This window comes from Vulpes vulpes, chromosome 8, assembly GCF_048418805.1.
Source record: "Vulpes vulpes isolate BD-2025 chromosome 8, VulVul3, whole genome shotgun sequence".
NCBI classification, from domain to species: Eukaryota; Metazoa; Chordata; class Mammalia; order Carnivora; family Canidae; genus Vulpes; species Vulpes vulpes.
This window is the reverse complement of record NC_132787.1, coordinates 4,577,905-4,599,667: the sequence shown is the minus strand read 5'-3', so window position 1 is coordinate 4,599,667 and position 21,763 is coordinate 4,577,905. Positions and strand designations below refer to the sequence as shown.

At 42.8% G+C, this 21,763-nt stretch overlaps 2 protein-coding genes across 13 annotated transcripts in view; both read right to left on the bottom strand.

The window, feature by feature from the left end:
• Positions 1-10,060, bottom strand: part of CERS5 (ceramide synthase 5) — a 28,785-nt gene extending 18,725 nt beyond the window's left edge. For 3 of the 6 annotated variants that reach the window (XM_026000308.2, XM_026000307.2, XM_072765335.1), the window contains exon 1: positions 9,641-10,060. In XM_026000308.2, the coding sequence (XP_025856093.2) occupies positions 9,641-10,035 (395 nt within the window). In that variant the 5' untranslated portion in view covers positions 10,036-10,060. Of the gene's footprint in view, positions 1-1,674; positions 2,995-5,102; positions 7,686-9,640 lie in introns of those variants that run through there. The other 3 variants (XM_072765333.1, XM_072765334.1, XM_072765332.1) reach the window with 3 other exon arrangements.
• Positions 10,061-13,883: 3,823 nt separating this feature from the next.
• LIMA1 (LIM domain and actin binding 1) overlaps positions 13,884-21,763 on the bottom strand; it is an 88,372-nt gene continuing 80,492 nt past the window's right edge. For all 7 annotated transcript variants that reach the window (XM_026000309.2, XM_026000310.2, XM_026000312.2 and 4 more), the window contains exons 10-11: positions 17,878-18,011; positions 13,884-16,187 (exon numbers count right to left, since the gene is read on the bottom strand). In XM_026000309.2, coding sequence (XP_025856094.2) covers positions 15,176-16,187; positions 17,878-18,011 — 1,146 coding nt within the window. In that variant the 3' untranslated portion in view covers positions 13,884-15,175. The remainder of the gene's footprint in view (positions 16,188-17,877; positions 18,012-21,763) is intronic.

Genomic DNA, 21,763 nt, shown 5'->3' with positions numbered 1-21,763 from the left:
GTATTGTATCAAAGAAAAAATAAGTCCCCTTTCCAATGACATATTTGTGAGGCCAGCTTTTATTTTTATACTTCAACCAAAACAATGTATCACAAGAGATTGAAGGCAGAAGCCACAGAGAAAAATCAAACTATCTTTATTAAGTCAGACATGAAAGAGATTTGTAAAAATGTAAAATCAGTGCTGTTCTAAATTTTTTTTTTTTGGAAAATAATTACTTTTCAAAAATATTATTCTTGTTAACATGTAACATGGCTATTACTGTTATTTTTAATGAAATAATAAATACATTTCTTAAATTTCTCAACTTTATGTATTTATTTTATTTTAATAAATAATATTTAAGAGAGGGAGAGCACAGAGAGAGAAGCAGGCTCCCCACTGAACAGGAAGCCAAATGTGGGGCTCGATCCCAGGACCCTGATATCATGACCTGAGCTGAAGGGAGATGCTTAACCCACTGTGCCACCCAGTCACCCCTCAACTTTATTTTCAAATATGGAAAAACTGATAGGAATAAGAGATGTTCAATAAATTCAATAAAATAAATATTTTATTTATTTATTCATGAGAGACACACACATACAGAGAGAGGCAGAGACACAGGCAGAGGAAGAAGCAGGCTCCATGAAGGGAGCCTGATGTGGGACTTGATCCCAGGACTCCAGGATCACGCCCTGGGTCAAAGGTGGCACTAAACTGCTGGGCCACCCAGGCTGCCCGAGATGTTCAGTAAATTCTAAGAATGAAAAAGAATGCTGAGAATAAAAAGTTCAAAAATCACTAAATTATTCATTTATGTGATGACTCCCAACCATATATTATTTTGTGTATCCCTTATACATATGCACCCATGTAAATGTATTTTTCTGAGTAAATTCTTTTTTCATTTTTAAAAAAAAATTTTATTTATCTATTCATGAGAAACACAGAGGCAGAGACATAGGTAGAAGGAGAAGCAGGTTTTCTGTAGGAAGCCTCGATTCCAGGTCCCCTGGATCATGACCTGAGCCAAGGGCAGACACTCAACCACTGAGACACCCAGGTGCCTTGAAAGATTTTTAAGAAATCTCTACATTCAGTATAGGGTTTGAACTTACAACCCCACGACTAAGAGTCTCATGCTCTACCGACTGAGCCAGCCAGGCACCCCTTCTGAGTACATTCTTGAGCACAGGATTTGTTATCTACAAATACATGTGCTATACACATTAATTGTACATATATATATGTATTCTTTGCAGTTTCCTTTGAGGACTATTTTTTTTTTAACTTTTTATTTATTTATGATAGTCACACAGAGAGAGAGAGAGAGGCAGAGACACAGGCAGAGGGAGAAGCAGGCTCCATGCACCGGGAGCCCGACGTGGGATTCGATCCCGGATCTCCAGGATCGCGCCCTGGGCCAAAGGCAGGCGCCAAACCGCTGCACCACCCAGGACTATTTTTTTTAATTGGCAAATTTGCTCTTAAAGTAAAAGCAGACTTCTAAAAAAAGAAAAAGACTTCTATAATATATATTACCCTAAACTATAGCAAGTCACACACCATGTATTATAGCAGATTATTCTTCCCTCCTTCTCCCACTTTCATCAGATTTATCTTCCCTTAGACCTATTAACAGGGCCTTAAAGCATTAAGATGATTAATACCTGTGCAATGTGATATACCTACCAGGTGCTGTGATGAGAAGGATCAGCATTCTGCTTACATTAACTTCTCTGTAAGGGTCAAAAGTCTTTAGATAGTAAATTACATACCACATTATGTTAAAATGCTTTAGATAGATACAATTTAAGACTAAATTGTAGTATCATTGTATAGTAGTGAGTGAATATTTTACTTGCTATAGAGAGCAGCAGGCTTCAAAATGTGATTGAAGAACAGCTCGGGGTCCCTGAGACTCTCATTGTTAAAATAATTTCTCCCTCTCCAACTATATCTATATACATACATTCCTTTCATTACACATATTTATCTTTTTAGGGTTTTTTTGGGGGGGGGTGGGACAGAGGGAGAGAGAGAGAGAGAAAATCTTTTTTTTTTTTTTTTAATTTTATTTATTCATGAAAGACACAGAGAGAGAAAAGAGAGGAACAGACACAGGCAGGGGGAGAAGCAGGCTCCATGCAGGGAGCCTGACATGGGACTCGGTCCCAGGTCTCCAGGATCACACCCTGGGCTGAAGGCGGTGCTAAACCGCTGAGCCACCAGGGCTGTCCGGAGAGAGAGAATCTTAAGCAGGCTCCAAGCCCAGTGCTTAATCCAGCACAGAGCAGGACTGGGGGTTCCATCTCACAACCCTGAGATCTTGACCTGAGCCAAAATCAAGAGTCGGATGCTTAACTAACTATGCCACCAAGGGCACCCATCATTACAAATAATTTACCTTTTTATTTTTTTTTTTTTAAATTTTTTTTTTAATTTTATTTATTTATGATAGTTACAGAGAGAGAGAGAGAGAGAGAGAGAGAGAGAGAGGCAGAGACATAGGCAGAGGGAGAAGCAGGCTTCATGCACCAGGAGCCCGACGTGGGATTCGATCCCGGGTCTCCAGGATCGCGCCCTGGGCCAAAGGCAGGCGCCAAACCGCTGCGCCACCCAGGGATCCCTAATTTACCTTTTTAAAATGGACAAGTGACCATACAACTTAAGTATTTGCTTAAAGTAGAAACACAAATGTCCAAGTGCCAAGAGGTGGTTGACAAGAAACTCTTCCTTATGCCTTACGAAGTTTTTACCATCCTATAGAGTCCAAGAAACAAGTGTTTGTTAGTGAGACATTAAGTCTACATTTTAGTTAATGACTGTTAAAAGTGAACCCACCTCCTCTAAACTCTCATAACAGCCTTGTGCATATGTTTATTACACTGTATCTTAAATCACTGATTTTCTTGCTTTCTTCCTGCGAGCAAACACCATGACTTATTCACGTTTTTATCTGTGGCATGTAGCTTGACATCTGGCATATAGTAAGCTCTCAATAAATAATTGCTGAAGAAAAAAGAAAATGGATAGAAACTTAATTCTCAAATAAAAGGTGAAGTGTTTTAAGGAATTGTGCCCACTTGTCCTCCTGAGTCATCAGATAACCTGCCAGCTCCATGTAGGAGAAGGTCATAGATTTCTGGAATCAGTAGAAATTCAAGTTAACCAATTTCAGTGTAACTGGAAATTTCCCCAAGAAGAAATAAACATAGCCACAACAACCTGATTGGGTTTGAGTCCCTCTGTGCCGACTAAGTGAGACTTCTTACAACTGCTGACACTACCCAAAAGCCAAAAACTACAAACAATACCCCTTAAAAAAAAAAAAAGATTTTAGGGGATCCCTGGGTGGCTCAGTGGTTTGGCGTCGGCCTTCAGCCCAGGGCATGATCCTGGAGTCCCAGGATTGAGTCCCATGTCAGTCTCTCTGCGTGGAGCCTGCTTCTCCCCCTGCCTTTGTCTCTGCCTGTGTCTCTCTCTTTCTCTCTCATGAATAAATAAATAAAATCTTTTAAAAATTATAAAAAATAATAAAAGATTTTATTTATTTCAGAGAGAGAGCATGAGCAAGAGGGAGGGGCAGAGGGAGAGGGAGAAGCAGACTCCTTACAGAGCAGGGAGGCCTATGTGAGGCTCAATCCCAGGACTCCCAAGATCATGACCAACTGAGCCACTCAGGTGCCCAGGAATAGCCTTTTTAAGAAACTCCATAATTTTGAGAACAGATAAAATACTGTGATTGTTCTTAATGTCTTATCAGGGCTGTGCAGCACCCCATGTACATTTAACTACTTGACAAACTTGTTTGTTTACAGATCTTTACTCAACTAAGAAGATATATGCAGAAAAGCAAGACTACAGAGCGATGCTTGGCTAGACTGTCAATAACTCAGTGATTACTCAAAACAGACTATAACTAGTCATTTATATCATTCAGGAAATGATTTACATTTAAAGAAAAGATTTTATTTATTTATTCATGAGAGACACACAGAGAGAGGCAGAGACACAGGCAGAGGGAGAAGCAGGCTCCATGCAGGGAGCCCGACTGGGATGGATATAAGGTCTCCAGGATCACACCCTGGGGTGAAGGCAGTGCTAAACCACTGAGCCACCGGGGCTGCCCTGATTTACATTTTTAAACCCCATTTTTACCACAATTTTTAGAAAGACCTGTTGTTTAAAGCAATGTCTGAGATATTTAGGCCTGATCACCTTCTGGTCCTAAAAAAAATGAATCAAATTTGAATTTACATTAAAATTCTTTTTAGTTATAAATATGTATGAATTACTATCAGCATTGTTCAGAATATAATGGAGACCACATATATAATTTAAAATTTTCTAACAGACACATTCAGAGAAGGAAAAAAGAAACAGGCAAAACTGATAACATACTTTAGCTTGATATATCCAAAATACAATCACATCAATATATAATCAATGTTAAAAAATTGAAATATATTTGAGATACATTACATTCCCCCCCCCCTTTCCAAAATCCCTGTATTTTGCATTTAGAACACATGTAACTAACACATCACATTTGGACTCATCACATTTGAAATACTCAAAAGCTAGTAGCTACTGTACTAGTTAGTGGCTACTGTAGTGAACAGCACACTTTTAGATAATTCAGAGAGAATTCTTCACATCTAGGAAAACTGTCTTTGTTTCTAGGAAAGCTGGTTTCAGGTTTTTTTTTTTAGTTAGAAGTGATTATGGTTAACTCCTTTTGCAGTAACATTTCAATTAATCTCCCCAAAGATAAAGCAAGAGTGAATTCAAAAAGAGTCCAAAACTCAGTGCAGGGCAGCTTTTATCTGCCTAAAAATACCTCTGGAGAGGAAGCCAAAATGAGGTACATCTCCCTTTCTACTCTCTAAGAAGGGTGCAGATTTCACCTGCTTGCCTCCTCTTCATTACTTTCTTCTTTACCCATCTAGGAGTCCTCAGTTTTTGGAATCAGGAAGTGGCTAAAGCAAAAGTATCTGACAGGTTTCTTTTCTGTGACAAATATATTGTCTCCAGGGATAAGTCAGGCATGACAGTATTCAGTTTTCTGCAGAGCATCAACACCCCCTGAACACAAAGGGTTGGGGAAAGAAGTTTACCCAGAAAAGAGGAAGGACACATAAGGCTTCTGATCATCTGGAGTTTATCAAGAGGTGGATTCTTAGATAAGGGCAGGGCCACATGATTGTCTTTTCCAGTCTTGCTCTGCTGGATCTGCAAATCTGATTTACATCTGTGATTTACAATTCAATAACGCCCAATAGAATACTTTTAGGGATGCAATGAAATGAGCAGGCTTCTTTCCAGCCTAGTCAGCAGCTATGTCCATTCTTCCTAATGCCTCTCTACCCTGTCTGAGGACCCATTAATATCAGGTTGCAATGCTGTGTCCTGACATGGATCTGGGAGGAAGGCAGCGGGCCTGTCAGGTAGAGGAAAAGTTCTTCCTCTGATTAGCGGAAGTGGGGGGAAACAAGAAAAAGAAAAAAGGCAGTATGCAGCAGAGGTTGCAAGTCTTACAAGAAGATGAAATGAGCAGTTGAGAAACGTGCACAGGAAAAATGAGTCACTGCTCTTGTTGCCAGTTACATGACAGGCCAGCAAGTGAATCTGTTCAGTCTCCTGTGACAGAGAATGATAATGAGAAGGCTCTTTACATACCCCAGTGAGGTGGCTTTGGAAGAAGAGAGAAGAGGGGATTGGAATAATGAATGAGTAACAAGGAGAGCTCTAATCTTTCTCCTGCATAATTCACAAAATAATTTTCTTCTGGCAACACAAAGCTCCTATTGCAATACTATGGTATAAATGAGCCAATATAGCTCTGATGGTGTCAATATTAAGTCTCAAGCCCCACTTGATCCCAAGAAACAAGTGCTCAAGTGACTAGATATTAAATTTCAAACAATTTTATCATGAACATAATAGGATAATAGGATAAGAAGTTTTGAAATTTTAAAGAACACATGGAAGAGTTTCTTATCCCCGTGTTGATAGGACACAGGGTGGTGTGAATACGTGTATGGGGACAGGGGAGAAAGAAAAAAGCTGTAGAAAGGTGCACAACATGCAAATATAGTATGATGAAATTTAACCACAGAAACAAAGGAATTTTAGTTTTGCCTCTTTCAGTCAAGCCAAACATCTCTTTCAGGTTGAAGATCTAGATTCCAGTCACTCCTCTGGGCATCTGTATAGATAAGGATGGACCCTTCTCAAACATTCAGTAGATATTTACTGACCACATGCTACACCCGAGGCATTTTGCAAGGCTAAGGCCATCACAATACAACAATACAACCACTGAACAGAGGCCCACAAAGGAAAGCCTCCTCCATTCTTTGGTAGGTAACAGTCTCCGGCCTGCAGTTCTTCAGCAAAATAGTTGGCTAGATACAAACACTTTATTATGGTCAGGTGGCTTTTCAAGTCATCCTTATCAGATATAGTTCTTCAGGGAATGTGGGAACTTAAAAAAAAAAATGCTTAGTGTGGTTGATGAAAAGGATGAGAAAATAAGACCAAACTATAAATGCTGTTTGTTCTTTGGGAGATTTTTTAAAAAAGTTTATTTATTTATTTACTAGTAATCTCAACACCCAACCTGAGGCTGGAACTCACCACCCCGAGATTAAGAGTTGCATGCTCTTCCGACTGGGCTAACCAGGCACCCCTATTCCTTGGGGGATTAAGACAACACAAATAGCAATAAATTATCAAGGGGCATAGTGTAAAGACTCACTAAAATATGCAGAACAATTTGAAACAAAAATTTGAAAATACGATTTTCAAGTCAAATGCATTATATTAAACAACCAAGAATAAGATGAGCATAGGTTTAGTCTCCAAATCCTAGAATACTAGGAAGAGGGGGTTAAATCTTAATCCTTGAAGGAGGGTTTAAGAACAGGAAAAAGATGGCCACATCATCATACAGTGGAAAGAACAAGACGCTTGGGAAAATATCTGAATCTTAGTTCTGGTTCCTCCCCCACTCTGAAAAGTTGCAGGGTGTTTCTAAACTGTCTGTAAAAAAAAAAAAAAAAAAATGGGGTTCTAGCTCTTACAGTCTGATTACTACATGAATCGCTTCTAGAAACCAAGTAGATAGGATTTGAGAAATAAGAAAACATAGGAAGGACAATTAACTGTACTAATATTTCTAATATGTCTTTTACTATAAGAGTGGCTTGGACTACTTTTATGGAAGACCAGTGTAGCAAGAGAGGAACTGATAATCTGTCAATTCTACTGCTAAATTAATAGGTTTTATAAAAAAGAAACAAAATAGCAAGACTGCTTCTAGGGTTAAACCTTCCTAAGATCAAACATGAGATGAACAAGATACCTGACCTTACTAGTCAAGGAATATAATACTAGAATGCTTTCAAGCTCAGTATTCCCAGCCACCTCTACTGTTCTGACACTGGAGCACCGTAGAAACATTCAGATAGAATTCCCATAGGTAAAGGATCCTTTCCAGTGGCTCTGCCAGCGCATATATAAGTCTTCACAGTCATTTAAGAGTACTCTGGAAATCTGAAGATAATGCAAGCTTATATCTTATTTCATTATATGAAATGGATATTTATAAGCAACAAGCTATTTCCACTTACCAATGATGTGAAGAAATTTCCATATTGGTATATATTTATATGAAAAGCAGAAAATCAAAAAAAAAAGCAGAAAATCTTTTGGACAATTAAAACTTTCTGTCCTGAATTGTATTTTTTTCTTTTTTCTCTTTTTTCAGCCCTCATATACAGCTACCAAGGTAGAGAGTACCTGGATCTAGGTTATCGCTAAAAGGGAAAATTGGTTTGTGCCCTCACCCCAAGAATACTTAATACAATTGACTATACTTAAATAAATACTGCATACAGGGGACACCTGGGTGTTTCAGTGGTTGAGCGCCTGCCTTCAGCCCAGGGCGTGATCCTGGAGTCCCGGGGTCGAGTCCTGCATCAGGCTCTCTGCATGGAGCCTGCTTCTCTCTTCTTCCTGTCTCTCTCTCTCTCTCTCTCTCTCTCTCTCTCTCTGTCTGTCTCTCATGAATAAATAAAATCTTAAACAAACAAACAAACAAACAAACCAACCCTGCAACACTAAATTCCCAAGGACCCAGAAAAGGCGCTTAGATTTTTCAGTTTCATTTGCTTCAGTTAAAAACATCTTTATTTTTGTACATGAATGTCTGATAGAGCATTTTGGTAACAATACACAAACACTATGAATAAATGGATGAATGACAAGCTAGCTACATATAACAAATATTTTATGAAAGATTAGTCAGAAATAGTAGGCAATTTTGAAAAGTAATCCAAAACACATATTAATTTTTCAGAGCAACATTTGCAATGTAGTCGCATCCTATAAAGGGCATTTCTGCTCTACATGAGGGCCAAATGAACAAAAGATGTCAAAGTGCAATCCTCATTACCTAAGACCTATGTGGAAAGCAGTCTCCTTTCCTGCAGTCTGAGTAGGGTTTTTTTGTCCTTTTTTTTATGATTTTATTTACTTATTCATGAGAGACACAGAGAGAGAGAGAGAGAGGCAGAGACACAGGCAGAGGGAGAAGCAGGCTCCATGCGGGGAGCCCGACGTGGGACTCGATTCAGGGTCCCCAGGATCGCGCCCTGGGCTGAAGGCGGCGCTAAACCGCTGCGCCACCCGAGTAGTTTTGATCAAAATCGCCCACAGCTGTGAGTCCACATTATAAAATCACCACAAAGTCCTCTGTAAACGTTTCATCTGAGCAGATACCAACCGCTCAGAGAAAAGTGAAATCACTTTTACCAAGAACACACGGTCGGGAAAAGAATGTCGTGGCTCAGCTCAACTCCCTTGGAAGCCGGCTCGATGCCGGTGTCCTCTCGGAAGCCCTACGGCTCCATCCTTTTGAAGGACCGCTCCTTCCACCTCCGGCCTCAAGCCTGTCCCGCGACTCCCCTGACACCTTCCCATACTTTGGAAGCCTCAGGCTCCACCACGCCTCATCCCCACCGGACTTCTCTCCCGCGGGCTCCGGCAGCAGTTTCTGGAAACACACACACGTCCGTGAACGGGCAAACCGAGACAAACCAAGGCCTGGGGCCTAACCCTGCTCCCCTCAACTCTCAGAACCCTCCTCACAAATCGCGGATTCCCGACAACCTGCTCCTTTCGCTCGGAAGCGCGGACTTCTACGTTAACCCTTCAGCTTCCACAGCCCCGACCAGTTCTGGCTCCCGCGGCCCCTCCTCGTTTCTCGCTTCGGGTGTTGGGCCGCGGCTCACACTCACGGTTTGCCGCCCGGACAATCTCTGGAGGCTGGCAGCAGGCCTAGAAGACCCGCCAGGCGACCTCCGGGGCCCGAGGCGGGGAGGCCCCGCATCGCCCTCCCCGCCCCCCTCGGCCCTCGCTCCCCCTCGGTCCACACCCCAAACTCTGTCAGTGCCTCCTGGGCTCCGCGAACACCTCGGCCCGCTGCGAGCATCCCGCGCCGCGGCCCAGGCCCTCCCAGCCCCCTGCTTCCGGGCTTTCCCGGCAGTTCTGCTTCCGGAGCTCGGCCTCCCCCCGAGCCGGCCCCTCCGGCCCCGGCCCGCGCCCCGCGCCCCGCGCCCCGGGCCTCCCCGCCGCTCGCTGGCGGACTCACCGCTCGAAGAGAAGCCGCACGGAGAATATGCCCGCCGCCACCGGGAACACCGAGAGGATGTGCCGCGCCCGCGGGTAGCCGTAGCCGTCGCCCGGCCCCTCAAGGTCGGCCCAGCTCACGTTCTGGGGCAGCCAGAAGCGTTCGCTCCACAGCCAGCCCCACAGCAGGCTCAGGGCTCCCGCCACCGCTGCCGCCATCTTACTCCCACCCCGCGGCCGCCGCCGCCACAGCCTCAGCTGCCGCCGCAGCCAAAGGAACCCGCGGGGAGGCGGCCCCGGGGCGGGGCCGGGCCGGCGGCCACCCCCTTCCGGCCCCTTCCCGTCCCGGGCGAGTCTCAGCCCGCCTCCTCCGGGGGGCCGGGCCTCTCCACCCACCCACCTTGCCTCCCCGCCCATCTTGCCTCCCCGCCCACCCACCTTCCGGACTGCGGGCCGCCGAGCCGCGTCTCCTTGGGACTCCGCCCCCGCGGGCCCCGCCCCCGCCCCCGCCCCGCGGGCCCCGCCCCGCCCCGCCCCCGCCGGGCCCTCATTGGTCCCGCCCATTTTTGCCCCGGGTTTCGGCGCGGCTCTCGCCGCTCGGTCGCTCGCGCCGCCTGCCGCCGCTTCGCCCTGTTGCGGGCCTAGCTCCCGGCCCCGCTCCCTGCCGGCCGCCCCAGCTCAGCCCAGGCGTCCCCGCGGCTGTTCCCGCGCCCGGCCCCTCTCGCGGGAGCCTGCCTCGTCATCTCAGATGCTTCTGCCGAAGCTCCCCCCACCCCTCGCGTTGTGCGCCCCCAACCTTTTGCTTCCTTCTTGTCCCTCCGTGATCTCAATTCCCTGTCACTGTTCTGTCTCTCAAAATGGACCTTTGAAAATCCTTTTATTCTTCTCATGGGTAAAAGGAAATGGAAGATCTCCAAAGAATATCATTCAAGAGAAATACAAAGGAAAAAAAAATGATGGCCAGTAATTAAGGAGGCTTACCCAGTGCCAGGTACTGCGCTCACCATTTCACACCGGTTACTTAACTCCATCATCCTATGACGTAGGTGTGATTTACCCTTTTATGGATGGGTAAACTGAGGTCCAGAGAGGTGAAGCAGCGTGCCCAACGCTATATAGAATCAGGGTAGAACTGGGCTTCTGAGCTGGAAAGTCTTTAGACTCTGGAACCCTGAGCCCTTATTTTATAAACCTCCTTAATTTTAGGTTTCCACACCAAACCTTTAACTCTTCTGTGGGTCTCCACAAACAAGGGGAACCATAGGCAAGAAACCCCCAAAACGCTAAATTAAAAACTGCTCCTCAACTGCTGGAGATTCCTGAACCTTGGGTGTGGTCTGTTCAAACCTGGCTACGAGGCTAATTACCACAGGCTCACTAGAATGATCTAAGATTAAAAGAATCGAATCTCTACTTCTTGTTCGAGGATAGATAAAGTAACTTTATAACTAGTAAGACATGCTTACACCAGAAGTTAGAGTTTCACGGGGAGAGGAAGAAGGGGAGAAAAGGTGCCATCCTAAGTAGACTAGCTTTGCTGTAGCTCAATGGTTCTCACGCTTAGGGTACACAGCTGGGAAATTAGCTTATCCCATCTCTCACATAGAGAATTTCGAAAAGTCTTCTGGAATCCATCCAAAGAAATTCTGATTCAGGAGATGAGGAGGGTGGGGCCTATGAATTGACATTTCTGTCTCTCTCTCTTTTTTTTTTTTTATTCATGAGAGACAGAGAGAGAAGCAGAGACAGAAGCCAGGACCCCAGGATCATGACTTGAGCCAAAGGCAGATGCTCAACCACTGTGCCACCCAGGCATCCCACATTTCTCATTTCTAACCAACTCATAGGCCATGCCAAGACAGCTGGTCTGAGAACCACTGCCTGGAGCCATTTTTGTCCTAACCCACCAATAGCTTAATGGTAACTACACTATATTCATGGTACTTTTTTTTTTTTTTTTTAAAGATTTTTATTGGACTTAACTACTCATTTTGTTCTTAAAAATTTTTTTTTAAATTTAAATTCGCTTTCCAACATAACACACAGTGCTCATCTCATCATGGGCCCTCCTTAATGCCTGTTACCCAGTTACTCCATCTCCCACCCACCTCCCCTTCTGCAACCCTGTGTTTCCTAGGATTAGGAGTCTCTCATGGTTTACCTTCCTCTCTAGTTTTTCCCCATTCAGTTTCCTCCCCTTCCCTTATGGTCCTCTAAAGATTTTTTAAAATAATTTTTAAAATCTTTATTTATTTATGATAGTCACACAGAGAGACAGAGAAAGAGGCAGAGACACGGAGAGGGAGAAGCAGGTTCCATGCACCGGGAGCCTGACGTGGGATTCGATCCCGGGTCTCCAGGATCGCACCCTGGGCCAAAGGCAGGCGCTAAACCGCGCCACCCAGGGATCCCGATTTTTTTTTTTAATTTATTTTGAGAGAAAGTGAGAGAGAGCACATAAGCAGGGGCAGAGGGAGAGGGAGAAGCAGACTCCTTGCTGAACAGGGAACCTAATGTGACTTTGGACTTGATCCCAGGATCCTGGGATCATGACCTGAGCTGAAGGCTTAACCATTTGAACCACCAAGTAGTGCCCCTCAAGGTACCTTTTAAGAGAGGTAAACTCTCTCGGATCCCATGGGAATTCAGAGGCCTAAGGAACGTATTAACTTGGCATGCAGGAACAAGCACACAGTGACCTTGGTCTCAAGGTTTATCCCCCCCAAAACCACATTTGTACCATTTCTCAACATCTCGGCTGTTAGAAAATATATAGTTGACAAAACATGTAATGAGAGCAAACTGTGCAGCTTTCACTTTGTCCAGGAGTGATCCAACCAGCAAGCTGGTGGAAGGAACTAAGTTGGCTGTGTAGTAGTCATGAAGAGTCTCCTTAACCATCTCAGGTCCTGAGTGGGCCCCTTTTCTTGCTTCACTAACAGAAAAACATATCATCCTGTTCCCATCACTGACATACCAAGCCCAAACAAGCTGCCTTCAGAGAGCTGAAACACTCTGTTTGGCTACAGGTTCTTTTGTTTTCTAAGAATGTTTGGTATTGTCTGGTCATTCTCTTGATAAGAACCTTTATTATATTGATATGAAGCCTTGTTTCTACTCTGTGTACCTATGTCTACATAGCTCTTGAAAGGCAAAGAAAGCGGTTCTTCTCAAGTTAATTGCAGTCCCTGCATATCTGATATATGGTGACATATTCAACTAAGATCCATAAATACCAGCCATACGCACTCAGACTTTTTTGTATAAAATCAGATTTGGTGAGTACCCTGTGAATGGGTTGGAGTAGTAGTGAATCACACAGTAAAGGTAGCTAAACTGAAGCCAGGGTTGGATATTTTATGGATGCCATCAGGAGCTTCTGGGTTGGGATGCCTGGGTGGCTCAGCAGTTTAGAGCCTGCTTTCTTCAGCCCAGAGGGTGATCCTGGAGTCCTGGGATCGAGTCCCACATTGGGCTCCCTGCATGGAGTCTGCTTCTAACTCTGCCTATGTCTTTGCCTCTCTTTCTCTCTATCTCTCATGAATAAATAAAAATCTTTTTTTTTTTTAAAACAAGCTTCTGGATTAATTGTTCAGTGAACAGGGCTTTCTAAATGACTTCAGCCTGTGATGGGGCCAAGAGCAGAAAGTAGTACCCTGCCATCCGTTTGGAAGACCAGGCAAGACTCTAGAACATACAGTGACCCTGGAAAATGTAATGGATGACTCAAAAACCATGCCTATCTCCAAGAAAACTCACACTCCCACACTTCCATTTTTTAAAAAAAAGTGCTTTAACTTTTGAGGCAGTTGCCTCTACAGTCAAGGAAATGAAATAACCAACTATGCTTCTGCCCAGAGTGGAAAACAAATCCATTTTCACGTAGAGGCATTTGGAAATTCCCTTTAGCATGTTAGGCATAATTGCAAGGTGAGTTATTAAATGTTGAGTACAATTAACAATAAAAAAACACCATCAGATTTTGAATTGTGAAACCAAACAGCTCATTTTGAATGTACACACTAATTTTTCTTAACGCAAGTTGCCCTCAATTTTTTAAGAAAAATTTGTCCTCCTTTAGGGCAGATGAGGGCCCAGGATCGACCCAACACTACCACCTAGTGGTGAGATATACTCATAACACTACTCTTCGCTTAAAATGCACCAGATCCATTTGCCTTTTCTTCCCAAACTGCTCGATTAAATGGAGGTCCCTTCGGAGACTGTCACAAAGTGAAATAATAATGAAAAGGAACACTGAAAAGTTCAAATGTAAATTAAAAGCTTTATTGAATAAAAATGTTTCAGACTAAGCAAGACTGTAACAAAGCAGAATATTTTACATCTCTAAAAAATATTAGAGCTAAATCTCTAAAAATGCAGTACAAAGAAATGTCTATAGCTTAAAATACCTCTCTCCCCCACATACAGTTTGGAATATCAATTATGTACAACAAATGTACTCAAATTTATAATGTTCCAAAGCCTTAACTACTAGAAAACCATCTCCCCCCCCAAAAAAAGCCTATAATTGATTTAATTGCACCCTGGAAATACTGTCCGCCATAAAAATCAGTACATTTCAGAGTTGAAAAGTTTAAAAAAAAATAACTAGTGTCCCAGAAAGGAGATATCAGAAGTGGAATATAGGGTTGGGGAAGAGGGGTCTGGGCTCAAGTGGTTTAAGGCAGTTATTTTCTGTTATTCCTCCTTAAACTCCTCACTTTGCGTTAACATGCAACATGGCAAACGACACAGAAGATCTTATAAAAATACTGCAGCTTTCAGTAAATTGTGAGCTGCACAGATACCACCAAAGAAAAAAGGAATCACTTGGGGTGGAATCAAACTCATTGGCAAATATCAGAGCTTATTTAAAAGACAGTGGATCTCTCCAAGCACCAAATGTGCTCATAAAGTGTTCCCAAAGAATGGTTGTATTATAGCCCAATATCCAGTTCAGGGTGTGGTTTAGAGAATGGATGCATAGCAATAAATTCCCCATACATATCAGAGTAAGAAAATTAACCTAAAAAAAAAAGTCTTAAAGATTAAATATTTGATCTCTTAACAGATGAATGCTAAATAATTAAATTGGTATTCATTTAAAAATACACAAACTGTGCCCTTTATACTAAAGTGCATTCAGTCATAATGTTTAGGTCCCTAAACCCCTACTGAATGTTCCCTACTTCCATAATTGAATTTTTAGTGTAACACTGTGCTACTAACCATCTATTCTGTATTGCTACTTGGGAATACAGTGGAGTTTGGACTGTATCAGTTGGCATATTCCCCCCTCACCATAAAACTTTAAAGCACTTACATATATCATTATTGCTAAATTAGAGAACTTAAGTAATATTACCTCTAGCACTTAGAATTGGTTCACTTAAGCGGCAGTATGGGATTTTTCTGAAGCAAGAACTCTTCCAAGATGACTTCCACATAAATTCTGGTTCATGCAAGATACCTGTCTACGCACATCACTTTGATAAAAGGGCAGCGGCTCGCTAACACTAACACAAATTTAAGGCCCAGCACCATTTACAGTTGGTCATTCCTCATCCTCATCCTCGTCCTCATCATAGTACCGATTTCTCTTTATCTGTTCCTCCACAGACAGCTCTTTGACTGATTCTTCCTCCCAGAATCCCATATCCTGGGATTTCTGATTCTGGGTCGTGAATTCTTTAGGGGAGGTATTGTCTGCAAAGCTGGACCAATTTGTAGACTTGGGTTCTAGTGGAGACTGCTGTTTGAGGTTTCTATCCTCTTCATCTACGTTCGCACCATTTTCTATAAGATTCTCACTCCCCATCTCAAAACCATGATATTCCTTGATTCTCCTCCCTGGTTCCCCTCCTCCAATCTCCTGGCTTTGCCGGGTTGTTTTTCCCACACTACCATTCTTTTCGGAGGTATTGGCATTTTCCACTTGTTTCCTTTCTGCTGTCATTCCTCCCGTAAACTCCTCACTCTGCTCTGACATGCTCCAGCCTTTCCGTATAGGTGGGGACAAGATTTTTGGGCTCTTGACTGAAGTGGTTCGAAATGAAGCTGCTACAGTGAATGGGCGGCTTCTTTCTTTCAGCGAAGATGATCGTCTTAGCTTCTTCAGATCCAGATCTACATCCTCGGGAGCTTCAGGCTTGCTCATTTCATCCTCGGGAGGCCATTTGGGCTTGGATACTTTGATCCCTTCCTCCAAGGTACTTCCTGAACTACCAATTTCAGTGGGGGGCGGCCAGGCGATCTTCAGCTTCTTGGTTTCTGCTGGCTTGTCTTCTTTCTCTGGCTGAGAGGAGGCCTTGGCTTCCATACTTGCTGTCAGCACACCCACCTTGGCAATGGGGGCATCTTCTACCCCTGGGCTCTGAGGGGTTTCCCCCGCATTTGGAAACTGGGCTGGTCTTTCCAAAGTCCCTTCATTTTCATTTTTGCTTGCCCACAGATCCTTGTGTGGTCTGTGCCCAAAGCCTTCATCATAGTTGCCTTTAGCTTTAAAGAGCTGATTGAAGTGAGGCTTGCAGTAGATTCTCCCATGTAAAGATGCGTATGTTCCTAGACTGTTGTTAAAAGAAAAAGAACATAAAGTTAATAGATCTGTATGCTCCCATTTATACTAGCAGGCTGAAATTTGGCAACTGCAGTGTTCTCAGAAGATGCTAAGTGAGAAAAGTATCTTTAAAAACACATCAATCACCTGGAATTCTTTATCTCTCCCTTTCAAGCACATTTGTTTTATTACCCTTATAAAAAATGCCCATTTTTAGGCCCGAACCTTCACAAGACTTCTTTCATGTGTTACATCCCCCTATTTTCAAATGATTTCACTCCCTTCTGCCAAAACTGTTAAAACAACAACAACAACTATTTCTTCCAGGAAGTTTTCCCTAGGTAAGCCCACCTCTCTCCAACCACTCATAGATTTCCTATTTACAATCTATAGCTACTTATAATGATATTCCTTTGTGCAAAGTTGAATCATTTTCCTCCTTGTTTCCCATTTGTGTTATAATTTAAAAGTACACCTTTACAGGAGTAGGTATAATGCTCTGCAAATGGTCTGCACTCACTAGATGCTAGTGACTGAATATGGTTAATAGGAGCAGTAGCCAGGAAGTAAATCTACTCTAATATTAGTGCTGGACAGGCTTTTAGGAGATTTGGTGTCTCTTGCAGGATAACAAATTTTAAAGGGGATATAAAAACAATAGCATTTCCACAGAGGAGATATAAAAATTCAGAAACTTAGAAGAATATGTCTTGGAGAAAAAAGTTAATACTGTGGGCAGAAGAACCAATGAGTAGAAGTTACAGAGGCACATTTTGGCTCAATAGAAGGGCAAGTGGTCAAGCTAGAGCAATCTTACACGGGAGCTAGGTAGTGAGGTATCATTCCCTGTGGAAGTGCCACACAGATGCCAGCACACCTTTCAAGAGTATTTTAGAAGGAATGTTTACTCTGAAAAGAAAGCTGGAGGAAGTGACAGCCTAGTTACTTTCTTCTCTAAGACTCTATGACGAAAATGAGTTAATATGGAAGATGTCCCAAATTTGTCACATTTCTCTCCCTCTTTTTTTAAAGATTTTATTTATTTGAGAGATAGAGAGTGCGTGTATGAATGGGGGAGGGGAAGGAACAGAGGGAGAGAGAGGAGCTGACTCCACACTGAATGCAGAGCCCAACACAGGCTTGATTCCTCGACCCTGAGATCATGCCCAGAGTCAAAATCAAGAGTTCCGACGCCTAACTGACTGAGCCACCCAGGTGCCCCAATTTGTCACATTTTTATCCATACTTTGAGTTACTTGGAAGAAATGATACATAATTATTTTCTCAGAAATACATGCTCTTCAGGGTCTATTATTATGGTTATTATTACCATTTATACAGTGTTTGGGACATTTTCAAGTAAAGGCTTAGACAAGTATACTCTAAAGATTTTAAACTTTGTGATTCTATGAGACCAAGGGGGAATCTTCTACTAATTTAAGTCACAGGAGTTTTACCTGCCACCCACAGGATTTAAGCTCCATGTAAACTAAACATGTAAAGTATCAATGTACCAAGAAGTTCCAAACACCAAATATTTGTCCAACACCAAACACCAAAAGTAAATGGTACTTTAACTTTTCTCAAGGACCTTTGACAGCACACTCCTCGTACAATAGCTTCTAGTACCAGTACTCTAAAAACCAAAGACTCCCTTTGGTGGTCCAATGACACAAACAGCCCGTTCTGGTCCGGCTTACCTAAGTTTGTTGTTGCAGTAGGAGCAACGGAAACAGCTGATGTGAAACACCTGCTGGTTGGCGAAGAGACGTTCCATGGGGTAAACTGTCTTCTGACATTCCACACAAGTCTCTCTTGCAGGTGCCTGAAATTTCTAGAATGAAAACGGTAACATTAGCACAGGCAGGGATGAGTTTGTACTCTGCTGAGATGTGCCCTGGTTTTACTTTGTTAACTAAGGGCTCCCTTACCTGTCAATTCTCATAGGAACACTAAGCCTGTTATGACGCTATAGCTGACTTTTTAAGGCCAGGAAGCTCTCCTGAATCCCTTTCCCTGACTGGCTGGTGCCCCAAGGGTAGCAGCCACTGAGGCTGGACTACAGAGGAAGGCTTGGATAAGCCACCATACACGCACAAAGGTACACACAAAATGGTTCCACGGACAGGAAATTAGAGGAGAAAATGTCATCACGCACAGAAGTTTGTTTGATTCAAGTGCCTGGTAAAAGCAGGACAGACTTTTATAAGAACAGATTTGGAAGGGGATAAATTTAAAGGAGAGGAAGAGCAATTTAGCATAATATTTTATCCATTAGGCACAATATTTTTAAATAAGTCAAAACTGACATATAAATGTAATAATTTTAAAGAGACAAACTATTTTATTAGGACTCCAGAAGAAAGCATAGCCCGACAAAGCTATTGGTTCTATCATCTTCTCGGACACCAATGGAGAGGGGCACCCAGCTGGCTCAGTTGGGAGAGCGTATATGGACTCTTGATCTCAGGGTTGTGAGTTAGAACCCCACACAGGGTGTGGAGCCTACTTAGAAAACAAAAAACAAAAGACATGAAAACAATGGAGAATAAACCTATTGTAATGGGGAGTGAAAGATCATAATAGACTGGGAATTCATGAACTGTACAGTGTGGAATAGAGTGGCCTGGGCAGAGCTGTTTTAGCTGGTAAACCCAATCCTAAAGAACATAAAATAGTTGGTAGTATAGCACTGAGGAAAGTCAGAATTCTCTAATAGCTAAGTTTTTACATAAGAAATGGTTACATGGCTACTAGGGGCTGGGGGTAAGAAGTCCCTAGGTGTATGTAAACAATTCTTGACTTGCCCCAGCAGAAACACCTTATCCAACAAATTCAGGAGCAGCTTGGGTTAGAGTGGCCGGGAAGCTCTCACAGGCACCTGGGTAGGGGCAAGGGTTTGGGGAGGCTCTGCAGCCAAGACCCATGTGGTGGTAAATAATGCAAATCAGTCCCAAGGTGCAGGACTTGAATGGTTAAGATAAGCCAAAAATAAACTAGGTTATGGGGAAGACAGAACTTTCATTAAAACAACAATAACAACAACAACCTGAAAATAGTCTGCTGGTTCACTTGCTACATGATTTACCAGGAGGTAAAGCAAAAAATAGGAATGGTTTTCCAAGACAGGAAACAAAAGTAGAAAATGAGGGGAAAAAAAAGCCATAAAGGGAAATCTCTATAAAAGGGAGTTTAATAGAGTTTAGTGGTAAACTCCCAAATAGCATCAAGGGATTGAAGAACAAAGGAACAGAACTGAGTGGAATGGCTCAACAGCCTCCTTCCATTCCCAAGAATCACAGACCAGTTTGACCCAGTTTACCAAGCATAAGGGAGGTGTTTAAATATGATCAAATGTTATTGTAATTGAATACTGTTGGAAGTAATTAGGGCCTTATTGGGAGCTCAGAATTTTTACATGGACACTTCTAACAAGACAGAATTAAGTGGAGATGTCAATGCATAGTTTTAATTAGGTTTGCTCTAAAAAGAACTAGGTCCTTGTCTAGCATGCAGGAAATCCATTAAAATGCCAAATAAAATTTGGGTATAATAGTTCAGTTGACCGCATCGGAGAGAGCTGGTACAGATCACAATTCACCTGATATAAAAGTCATAGGTCAAATGTATTTATTTCTCAGACTGAAAATCTTTTTCAGCTGCAGGTTGGCTTTCGTATTTTTTTTTAGCCCTTAGGAGGACAGTATTCATTCTGGTCAGTGAAGACAGAGCAGGGGACAGGAATCTCCCAGGGTACAAGAGGAGATGGGCATTCCTGTGCAAATGGGGATTGGAGCTCCTGAGCACACCTCCATCACACACACACACACACACACACACACACACACACACACACACACACGACACACTGGAGGAGGGTGCAGCCCCGGGAACAGAAAGGAGAACCTGAGAGAAAGCTGAAAGCTGAGCTCACGTTAGGAAAGTGGAAGGCAGGAGCAGAAATTAGGTACCGGAGGAGCAGGAAGCAGAAGCTGCAAGAGACAAACAGGAACCTTCAGTGAATACACAGCATTTGGGGAGGGGGCGGCCTGGAGCGCTTTACCGCAGCTGAGCTGAAACTCAGGTATAGACTCAGAGCCAAGAATAAGGCCAAGTTTTCTCTTTTTCAAGTAATTCCACTAATTGTGGTGAAAGCAGCCTCACTCCTCTCTACCTGGGGCTGGGACATGGCCCAGTTCAGGAGAGCGAGCTGTTCTGAGCCTTCACCCACACAAGGAGTGTCTCATTAACAATTCTTTAGTGTCTTATTATCTCCCACACCTGACCCACAATGGCTCTCTCTTGAATAGGGCCTTCACCCACGCAAGTGAAAAGCCATTCCTCCTCCTTAACATCAAATTAATAGACTGCTAGCCCAAACATCTGACTAATCACAAGCTTCTAACTAACCAGACCTACCAGAGTCCCATTATTCCTATCCAATTTTTACACAGATCTTTTTCAATATTATTTAATGTTTATGTGGCAGCTGCCCAAGGGCCTTCTGGTTTCATAAAGTCAAGAGGATCCCAACTTGGTAAAATGCCAAAATCAGAGTGGCTGCGTCTGTGCCTCCCCTTTACTTCCTCTGTCCTGGGCTCTCAGCCACTTTTCTGTAATTGCCCCCATGTCTATTCAGACGACAGGAAGCATAGTCAGTGCCCAAAAATCTCTACCATTATGGTAGGCCTGGCATATATCCTGCCCATGCCTTCATGGCATGCTCAGACTTGGCACAGCCATGTTTAAAACGCTGTCAGTATTAGAATGTTAGACATTTTTAATCTTTAAAATATATTTTTTCACTTGGTCAGATGTTTTTCATCTCTCCTCCCTCACCCTTTTTCACATGTAGAAACTACAGCACCAGAATGTCAGGTTCCTTATCAAAGCTCACATGGTCAATTAACAGAATTCAAATTAAAACTCAGAACTTCCGATTCACCAACCAAAAGAGCATTTTCTAAATTGTCCTGGCATGTAATTTTCCGTAACTAAAGGAAACTCTTTGGGGACAAGAGCAGATGCTAACCCAAATGAAAATAAACTCACTATAGCACTTCCAACAAACTACGGTCCTCACTTTATTTCAAATTAAAATATGTAGATAGTATCTTTGAGATATTTAGGAATGAATGAGGTAATATATACATAATTGATGTTCATAAACACTGTCATGTCTTTTCCATATGAGGGATCTTACAGGTCCTCTGTTGATCAGCATCTCCACAAAGTTATTTTTCTAATAAATGTGTATGGCTTCATCTGCATTCTTTCATCCTCTTGCCTTACATATATATTTCAGTTCAATGAAAGGTGTAGTTGGGAGATTATAGATATGTATGTATTCATATATATATAATATATAAACAACACATATATATTGGTGGGGAGAGCTGGCAACAGACAATGAAGCTAACTAGCCTTTGGACATGCTGAAATCAGAAGAAAATTATGTATTGATGTCAGGCTTCCATCCCGCAGAACACCACAAAATGCCTTTCATTCCCTCCTTTCCAATCGGTGCAAAATACCTAGGTTATTAGATTGAAATTCTTCACATACAGTAAATGGTTGGGCCAGCTC